The following is a 10,402-nucleotide window of genomic DNA, read 5'->3' as shown; positions in this document are numbered from 1 at the left end:
TGTGTATTCTGCAGGGCAAATGGATGTATGCTGAAAGATCTTGAGCGGTTAATGAATACCTCTGTAAGGTGTGCTTCTAATCAGCAGAAAGATGCTTGTAAAATTGCCATGGTGAAAATATCATCGTTGATTAAATGGATAGGGAATCTCAAAAAAAAAAAAAAAAACAATTTGGACAGTTCATCACAAATTATTTTGGTATGAGAAGCCTATATGCACAAGTAGCAAGAGACATGCAATGACGTAACACTTGGAAAAGCATCGTGAAGGACATGTTGTCTTGGCAACCTAGGGGTCCTTTATATAAAGTACAGCGGTTTTGTAAAAACGGGTTTTTTGAGAAAAATAATAAGTCAAATGTTCATATTTGCTATACTGCCAGTTTCTGTTGTAGACCTTTATCTTTGGCTGTATAATAGATGTAATATTCAATGTTTCATAAATATTGCTAAATAAACACGAATAAATGTCTCAGAAATCAAATGTACGTGAAATGCATAATAATGGAAGTGTGACATAACACGTGGTGAACTGAAGTAGGAGAAGGAAGCTCATGAGGCGTGTCTGATGTATTCCACTTTTTGCGTAGTTATTTTGCTCGCAAAGTATTTTGTTTGACTTTCGAGAAAAGTAACTGACAAATGTGACCAAATTCCTAATTTTACGTATATAATATTCTCCTAATGTGGGGTGAGGGTATATTTCTTCTTGTGTTTCTTCTGCCAGCGCTGTATACAATCCAGTTTGAAATGTTTCAAAATGCTGAAGCTTTGAGGGTTTTTTTTTTTTTCCCTCCCTAAAACATCTTTGTCCGCATCATGTGAAAAGGCTGAATGGTGCAGCGCTAATGCATTACACCATTTCCAGATCAATACTTTTTCCTGCAAAACCCTCATATTTTATATAATGTTTAATCGATGGGAAATCCATTTGTTGTTATTAATTCTGGTAAGAGAGGGGAGCAAATTAAATTTGAGGACAGAAACCCGGGCTGCTGTCAGTAAATTTTCAACCGTATGCAAAAGTTCAGGCGTCTGGAGAAGGCGAAGGTGTGGTATTCGGTCTGAAATGCTGAAATGGACCAACGGCCCTGGGCTCAAGGCAGGTGACGGCGACTGACCTTCAGAGCTCTGGTACCTCCGCTCTCCTTTGCCACGTGATTTAGCGGGCAGAGATGTTATTTCACATCTCGCCGCACCTGCCAAGACCTGCCTGTCGTCTCGGTGGGAGGAGCCGCGGCTTCGGCTGTCATTCCGCAGGCCAATCGGCACGCCCCATCATCCGCCTAATTCCTTACATCTGCTTTCGATCCGCAGACAGTCGGGCAGATGCGACACCTATTTTTTTTTTGTCCGGGCGTGCGCTTGGCTCTCAGCTCGGCGTGTGGGTTACAACACGCTTACAAGGTACCTCCTGACTCTGCGGCAAAAGCATTAAAGACCTTGAATGTCCAGATTGGAGGATTCACAAGGCTGCTTGGATGAAAGTTGCCAGCGATCGAAACGGGGCCAAGAAGGGAAATCAGATGTAAAATTTGTCACGGTTTCTGCATATTTTCCTACCAATCTGCATTAACTTGTCAGAGCACTTTTATTACCAGTCACCGCAGTTGGGTTGGGGCCAAAATGACAGGAGACCCCCGTCAAGATGGCACTGAGGGACTAATTTGTTTTTGGCAAAGCTTCAGCACGCTGCTTTTCTTCTGCGATACATGAGCACAAGAACTTTGGGCCCTTTACTCATAATTTTTGTAATTTTCTTTAAGGTTTCAGTCTTAATTTAATTTCCCTGTGAGCTGTCTTCTCAGTCCCGGTTTCGTCTCCAGTCTGCTCTGTGTTCTTTTAAGAAATGTACATAAAGGGTTCCACTTAGTAAAATAATTTTTTTTTTTCCTGTTAGTCACCGTCAGTTAAATTTCAAAATTTAATTTTATAAATGAACCTTTGATTTGATGCATAATTTTATATATGAACATTTTTAGCCTCCTCTAGTGCAGCCAGTAGTCCAGTTGTTGAAGCTGCACTCAACGGACCCGGGTTCAGATCCCAACTCCTCCTCTAGCATCCTAAATCAAGGTACACGCCCTAAATAACCCAGCTGTGTAAACAGAGGAATTATAGAAAGCAGCTTATTGAACAAACCCAACATTACTAGTTCCTTTGAATAAAAACATCCACTGAATGGGGGGGGCGTATTTACCCAGTATGATAATATTTAACTGTGGAGATCAGAGGCATAAATACCCACAACATATATACAAAGACTGTCATGTCATCTGGAACAGAGACAGTGGGAGAAACAATAATCGGTTACAGAAGGAAAAGATTCAGCTGTAAATATCACATTTAGATTACAGATGAGATATGAGATTTCCAGTGAGGAAACACGCTATGCAGGAAGGATGTTGCCCTCTGATCCCCACGCACTGATGCTAAAGTTTGTGATACGCCAGGGACAATAGGGATCACCTGGACGTTTTCCCTACAATTTGAGAATGTGTATAATGAAGACAGCTAAATTTATTTTCATTTCATGCTGCATTTTTTGGCAGGGTACTTACCTGATTGTGCTGTGAATCTTACATTAAACTTTGTGGGACATCGGTATTGAACAGGTAATACAGCGGGCTCCAGGAATTACCATTCTGCCGATGAATTACCAAGAAGAATGCCAAAACTGGGCGACAAGTCTTTATTTTAAAAATGTTGAATATGTCATCTACTTCTATTGTTCCGAAGTCATCATACAGGGAAAACCAAAAAAGCTTATGCTGGTTTTAGGTGTCTTTTGGTTATGATATTGCCTGATTACACAATGCAACAAAATTTTTCAAAGTGCTTACTTATGTCATTTTTTTGTGTTTATTATAATCAGTTAAAGTTTATTAATTACAAAAATACTACCAGTTTTTATAGAGTGTCAGTGTTAGTCTGATACTTTACAGCCATTGGAAGATTCTAGAAAGTACCCAAACACTCTAACTGAAAGCATCAGATCTTATAAGGTACTGGAATATTCAATGCTTTGAACCTGGTGTCAAAATTCGCCAAAACTGGCTAATTTCAAGAATATGACATATTTTCCTAAAAACTGACATATAGCATGAAGTAATGCCAAAAGAATGCTTAATGTAACAAAACTGAATGGAAAATGCAAAAAACTCGACATAATAAAATTTTGGTACTTTGTGTTATTAGCTTTGTGGTTTAATCAGTAATAGCAAAATAAATTGACGAAAATGAGGCCTTTAAACGTGCATCATATCATCGATATACTAAATAAAAGTTTGATTTCATCCCACCAGAGCTGCTATGCAATTCACTCAACAGTTGTTTGACATCTTAATCACAAACTCGACACCTAAGGAGGAACTCATACGAGCAGCTAATTAGTGCAATTATTTGTTTCCCTCTTACAGTAGCGTCTGCTGCGTTTCAAGTGCCGAGATAATTGCAAGAATACCAAATACGTTTTTATTGCATTATGAGTGCATTTCCTGCAATTATTCTGCATGGGTTTTGTTCTCTTTTAATAATCTTTTTTAGAATATCTTAAAGGTGTGTACAGGAAAGACTTAGCAGAACTGCCGCTATCTTGCTGGTCGGCTTGTCGGCAAGAGCTGATTCTATTTTCAGTGCCACACTAGAATGATAAAAAGTGAGTATATTTTTATGGAGTGCTGAGAGCTTCGGAGGGCTACTTGTCCTCTCCCTAGCAGTTCGAGCGCAGTCCTTTTGAAGAGCGGCCCATTAAAATTCCGATGAGAAGATGAGCGTGGGACGGATGGCCGTTTGTCATCTGATGGTCAGCGCGGTCACTTAGGGTTGGATCGGCTCGTAGGCGTGCGCTGCGGAACAAACGCCACGGCTCCACTAAGGGCCAGTCCATTCCAGAATCCTTCTTCATTATTATTATTATTATTATTATTATTCAATTTACTGCGTCTCTAAAACAAGCTACAGCATTTCTCTGTGTCCGGCAAAGTGACAACCGAATCAAAACAGTGGAATTTTTTTTTTAGAACAAATAAAAAAATATACATTTGGTCCTTGATCTTGATTGGTTGCTGCAAGAAATTTCAGGAAGTATGCATATTGTTATGCAGTCCATGTATGTCTTTTTCACATTTGTCACATACATGCCGTATACATATATTTATTTCATTCAATAAAGGAAATTCTGAGCTTCCTCAGATGCTTTCGAATGATATCAGTGTCAAAGGGCAGAAGTTTCATGACAAATTATGTCATAATTTCAGTGCAGTCTTTATACGGGATTATAAGGAAGGAAGTAATATATACATATAGAATATATATAGATATATATATATATACAGTAGATACATTTGTATATATGTATATATGGATATGGGTTTTTCCAGATATCTTTTTCAGAAAATATACACATATATATATATATATATATATATATATAAGTGGATAAGTGTCTTGACCAAAGGTACTATAGCAGAAGTAGGAATTCAACCTTTTAATTGAAGGGCGATGAGTTTAACCACTACAAACCTGCTAGGTGCCTTGGGATTTAAGAGAAGTCTGTGCTGCATGAAAATAACAGAACATTTTTCTGTACTTTGTAGATAATATATATATAAATATATATATATATATATATATATATATATATATATTTATTTTTTTTCTTTACAAAAACATGTAGGTTGTGCAGGAAAGGGTTTGCAACCCCTTTGAACTCAAAACTCAAAACCAGTAAAGCAACGACAGCACCATCATGTCACCCCACTTTCAGTGACTTCAGCGTCAGTACTTTAGAACTGAGCTCCCGCAACACCAGTTTAATATTTGATGAATCATACAAGTTACTGAATAATAGATTTTACTGGGGTTCCCCTCTAAGAGATTCTTCTGATTTTAGGGTTATTTCTCACTGCAAGCCGAGAAAATGTCATGACTGCAAAATAAAAATGGATCTGTGTTCTGTACTTCAATGTCATTGCTCTATCTTTGAGATCTGACTCAAAGAGCATCTTTTATGGAAATAAACTTCCTTGGTCAAGCTGGTGTGGGAGAGGCCACTAAAAGAGGCTAAATCATTTTTAATATCCATCTTTCAAATGCAGTCCTTGACGTTATCTTAAATCCAAACTTTTCACTACATCATACAGACTGTGACACCTGTCATTTTGTCTGTAGCTGAAATTTGGTCCACGCTTCTACGTATCCCAAGAAGGAGTATATTTCTTATATAACAAAGATTTATTGATTTCAATAATATTTCCATACATTTGCAAGTAAAGGTCAACAACAACGGAGCAGTAGCACTGATCATGGCGACTGGCTTCTCTCACCGCACTCGAAATCATAGTGAACCGGAACAAAAGAAACCAGTTATTTAGGATAAAAACCAAGTTAGAAAAAGGACATAAAGACAAAGTCACGCTTACAAATCCAGAATGAACAGAAATCACCCGGGAAAAAAGTCGTGGAAAGCCCGACGTCATGAAGCAAATACCTGTATATCAGAATCGTACATCACGTTGTATTTTTTTTGTCTCTTATTGCTGCTATTTAACAAATATAATTTCTTAAAACTGCCCAGAAAGACAGGGTGAACTGAAACACAATGTCCATGGCGTGTCACTCCCAGAATTCCCTGTAAGAGTCATCACAGAAGTAAAACTGGCCTGAACCACAGGCCACGAAAAAAGAACTTTGTTCTTCCTTAGAATCCGTCAGTTAAGCGTATTCTGTTTTCATTGCCTCGAATTACAAAAATGTTCCTAGAAAATAAAAAATATTTTGAAGACTCTTGTTGTCTGTTTTTTTTTTTCCTTTTTTTTTTTTTTTTTCAGGAGGAGCTCCTGACAGTTTTCTGTGAAATCCGGAATATTCTTCCACGCTGTGCTTCCTCGACCAGACTTGAAAGCACAGTATCCACTGTATATTCCAAAGAGTTCACGTTATCCCATGAATTTCAATAAACCTCTCGGGTGAAATATACTCCTGCAGTCTGTAACTCATTTCAATGGTTCATAAATAAATAAATACAAATAAATATAAATAAATATACTGATCTTAAATAAATATATAGTGTGCTAAGAACATTTGCCTTGGCATGGAAATACCTTTTCATCTGATGCGGAATTTGCTAAACGTGATGTTTCCAGAATTTGAGTTCCTAGAAAGTATAATAATAATAATAATAATAATAATAATAATAATAATAATAATAATAAACTGGCACAGTGAAGACTTTGCCTCCACCAAAAGAGGAACAGAGACAAATGCATGGGGTGTAAGGAAATACACTGGATATAACCGTTTCCTTTTCTTTCATACGTACACATCTCAGGTGTGGGTCAACTGAGTGGTGATGGGGGAGCTCGATGTTCTCCACCTGTTGTCCCAACCAAAGCGACTTCAATCCTCCATGGGTTCAAGGGCGACGGTGGCTTGTATGGTGGCTGGACTCATCGGAACGGGGCTGGCGGGGTCGCGAGCACAGTGGATCGTTGGGCGTGGGGTTCGAGGGGCGGCCGAGGGTGCTAGGAGCCCTCCTCCTCGCTGTGTGCGGGCGCGTAGAAGCCGGCCAACTGGCGGAAGCGGGGCCCCCAGTCGCTGAGGTAGGAGAAGTCCTGCTCGGAGGCGGTGGACAGAGTGTGGATGGAGCTGAGGGAGAGGGCAGGGGAGCTGGAACCCTCGAAGGCATACGTCTGGAAGGAGTCATAAGGCGGCACCGACAAGTCGCCGTCCGCCTGCTCCACCTTCTTGCGGATGTAGCCGCGGAACAGGGAGAAGTCCGCCGACCCGCTCTGGATCCACTGGGGCAGCGAGCGCAGGTCTGGCCCCGACTCGGAGGCCTTCACCTCGGGGAAGTCATAGAGGCTGCGCAGGGCGCTCATGTCGTACGCCTGCGTGTCCTGCTCCCCGCCGCCCTCGTCGTTGTACTTAATGACATTGTCGCGCATGTCTTCCTCGTCCTCAGACATACGCTGGCCTTTGCGCTGCCGCTTCAGTGTTAGGATCAGCAGCACCAGGACTGTGGGGAGAAAACAGGGCTAAAGCTGTGAAATGTGTTTTACATTTAGATGTACAGTATTCGTATTGAAGATGCTTTTCTCCAAAGCGACGATCAGTTCAGAGCAAACAAAATTGTGCTGACAACAGACAAAGAGCTTTAAACTCAGACACAAGATTGTGGATGCACAGCTTGCGTGCCTGACGCCACCATGTTGCTTGTTCACATCCCTCCAGTAGTGTACTACGTAGGTAATCATAGGAAATGGTGTTGGGCTCATTTACGGAGCTGTCAGGAGATCAGGAGGAAAGTGGCTCATGGGTTCGAGAGCCTTCAATGTGGGAGAGATTCAGCAGCTTTGAGAGACAGCGAGAGCTCATTGCACCGCATTGGGGCAACAGCTGGGACGCAACTCATTTTTGGACCTCTTCTGAGTAAGACTACCAACTGCCCAAAGGTGGAGGACAGCACTCTTGCTGTGGTTTATCGAGTGTCACGTCCCTCGTGGAAAACGACTCATGGCTACAACGCTCTGAATTATTAATACACATGTCCCTCTAGATACTAAATGCATAACCTAATCAGCAGAGCAGCTATGGAAATGGCACTTGAATAACAACACATACATGCATCTGAATACAAATTAGCATTTGAATTTAAGACTGTAGATATGTAGATATACTGTCATCAATCACAAGTTAATAATAATAATAATAATAATAATAATAATAATAATAATAATAATAAATTTGCTCAAAATATAGGGCTTTCTTGACCCAGATAATTCATAATGTGGAGGGTCTTGGCAGTATTCATACAGTAATGCCTATTGATAGAGTAAATTACGGAATTAGTAAACAGGCAGCGGAGAAGACTGACATAAGCTCTGCATATGTCTGTCAGGATTAAACCTACTATCCTTGTATGTGGAGGAAAAAAGAAACAGATTATAGATGTGGATTCTGGGTGATTCAAGGCAGCATGTCTGCATATGTATTAATGTATTCATGAACATTCATAAAATGTATGAAAATGGTAAGTCATAGATGGTGCATTTTATTGCCTTAATATAGAATGACAAGCACTTCTCTATAACATTTTAAATATAGAGAGCACTCAGAAAAACTCATTGGTAAGCGAGAAACAATGATGAACAGATAAAATATAATTTAAAAGAAGATAATAATATCAAAGGCTTCATTGTTTACAATTTAAATCCTAAAATTAACAATCAGTTACACAGATATGATCAAAGCAGGAAAAAATGTGATGATCCTTAAACTGACCATGGTTTAAATTCGACCAAATGACCAAATTTCAAACTCTGCTAACAGTATGACTCATTCTTTTTTTTTTTTTTTAAATTTTGCTTATTAATGTTGTAATGTTTCAGCTGGTACAGAAAGTACTTGCAGACACAAGTGCTAAAAGTGCACACGTAACACTTTCCCCTGTCAACTGCTGTCAGGAATCCGCTAAAAAGCTCCCCCCGAAATCGCTGATTTATTACTACAGTACATTAAAAGATTTCCGATGGAGCAGTGGTCACTTCAATGAGCTGAACTGTGAACCGAGGCCACAGATTTACAATAAACAGCACTGCTGTACGTCTGATGGACACCCGAGGCAAAGGAACACCTCAAGGTTTCTGTTCCCAGCGCTGCTGGTTCACACACCCAATTCCACCACCGAGGTTCCAAGGTTTGTACAATAAACTACTTTCAATAACTTATCTATTTGTACAGCTCGGTCGATTTCACAGTATCAATTCAGTGTAAATATTTTGATCAAGGGTACCATAGCAGAAAATGCTTCAAACCTGTGTCTTGGACGGATGGTTGAATGGATGGATGGATAGATATTTTCCGACGTTATCACAAGTCTCTGGACAGCTATGAGTACAGCAAGTACATAATTTTTACTGGATGCAAGCCATTACCCGCAGGTTCAAATGCTTGAAACTATGGAGGATAAAAAAGGAGATGTCAAGACCTGACAAAAAACTTTCTTTCCATTTGGATCTAACTTGGCTTAAGTGTCCCAGATCCAGCCTGTGCTGCGTTTAGCCTCAGGAACGACAGACCATTAGGAGGTGTGGTGAGTATTTATTTATAAACACACAGTTAAAGTCATGTTCAACATACAAAAACTGTACATATGAAGAGGCTGCCCAGTTCCAGATTTAATTCTAACATTATATATTTACTCCTTAAGGATCTCCACAATGGCAAGTTGTGCAGAGTTGGAAATATTGCGCACAAGGGAGGAGGCTCATAAGTACACAAGAGGCTCGTTTCCTAATAATAACTCGGCAATGTCATTATATCGTCCAGCTGTCTTGACACACTGAGTCCACATTTGACCGTGCAGACAGAGTGTTCTGGAAGTGTGTTCCAGATTCCTGTTGACTTCTTAGAGAAGAACAGTGTGCACAATGTGACTAACCAACATGAATAACCCAGTCCAGTCCTGTGTGCCTCTTCTAATCTCCGGGGATCATGAAATAGTCACCCAATCACAGCATTATGACTATGTCTTTGCGCCACTGCTTTGGACCCAAGCTGCAAACCAAAGCACCATGGCTGCTCCAGAAGGCAGACCTATGGAGCTTAGACAGAGTTGCAGCCTTGACGTAGGATACATTCAGGTTCCAGACAGAGCTCTTTATATTTTCCCCTGAAAAGCGCCCTCTAATGTACCATCGTGTTGATGGCAATTTTGCTTTTTTCTTTCGTCTTCTTTTATCATGCTCTATGAGAAATGGATTTGCAACCTTTGTAACGGGTCTAATAATTTGTATAAAGAGTTTGTGTAGGGACCCATTAAATGCCTTTGCTTGGCATTAATGACTTGAAAAAATAACATTAAAAGAAACTGTTTTTATGATGAGCTACTTGGAAAGTTCTTGTTAGGAAGATGATGGCGTGGATGTATGGTTTGTGGTTCCTACGCCAAGATGGGCTAAAAGAAAAGACCTTGAACTGAGCTCCTAAAATGTGATATATTTATGTATGTATAGCTCATACTTAACAGCCTAATTAAAATTAAATTAAATTGCATCTGTACTGCAGTTAGCTATGAAACCCCCGATGGAAATGGAAAGCCAACAGGCCACTTGTCCTTTAAATGTATATTGATTTTTTTTTTTTGCGTGTGCACTATGGAACTATCAAGAGCTATACATTGCAATGTATTGAACGGCAGACCCGGATAATGGAGCTGCACCTCCATTATAAATAGGCTGGATAGACCTCAATGTTTATGGCGTCTTTTGTTAATGCACCAATAGATGAGATCAAAGTACGAGAGGGGAAAAAACACGATTGCATCTGCTCTTGATTCACCCTTTTCACTCGAGTAATTATGCAGCGGAACGCTAAATACCTTTTTTATTCTGATAACTGCA

At 39.9% G+C, this 10,402-nt stretch overlaps 1 protein-coding gene across 1 annotated transcript in view; it reads right to left on the bottom strand.

Annotated features, from left to right (window-relative positions):
* Nucleotides 1-6,434: 6,434 nt before the first annotated feature.
* The window catches only part of cdh22 (cadherin 22), a 90,732-nt gene continuing 86,764 nt past the window's right edge, over nucleotides 6,435-10,402 (bottom strand). The window contains exon 11 of the mRNA XM_018755729.1: nucleotides 6,435-7,017. Coding sequence (XP_018611245.1) covers nucleotides 6,524-7,017 — 494 coding nt within the window. The 3' untranslated portion in view covers nucleotides 6,435-6,523. The remainder of the gene's footprint in view (nucleotides 7,018-10,402) is intronic.

The sequence above is a fragment of the Scleropages formosus genome, chromosome 24 (genome assembly GCF_900964775.1).
Source record: "Scleropages formosus chromosome 24, fSclFor1.1, whole genome shotgun sequence".
In the NCBI taxonomy this organism is placed as follows: Eukaryota; Metazoa; Chordata; class Actinopteri; order Osteoglossiformes; family Osteoglossidae; genus Scleropages; species Scleropages formosus.
The sequence above is the reverse complement of the archived record's forward strand: the minus strand, read 5'-3'. Positions and strand labels throughout refer to the sequence as shown.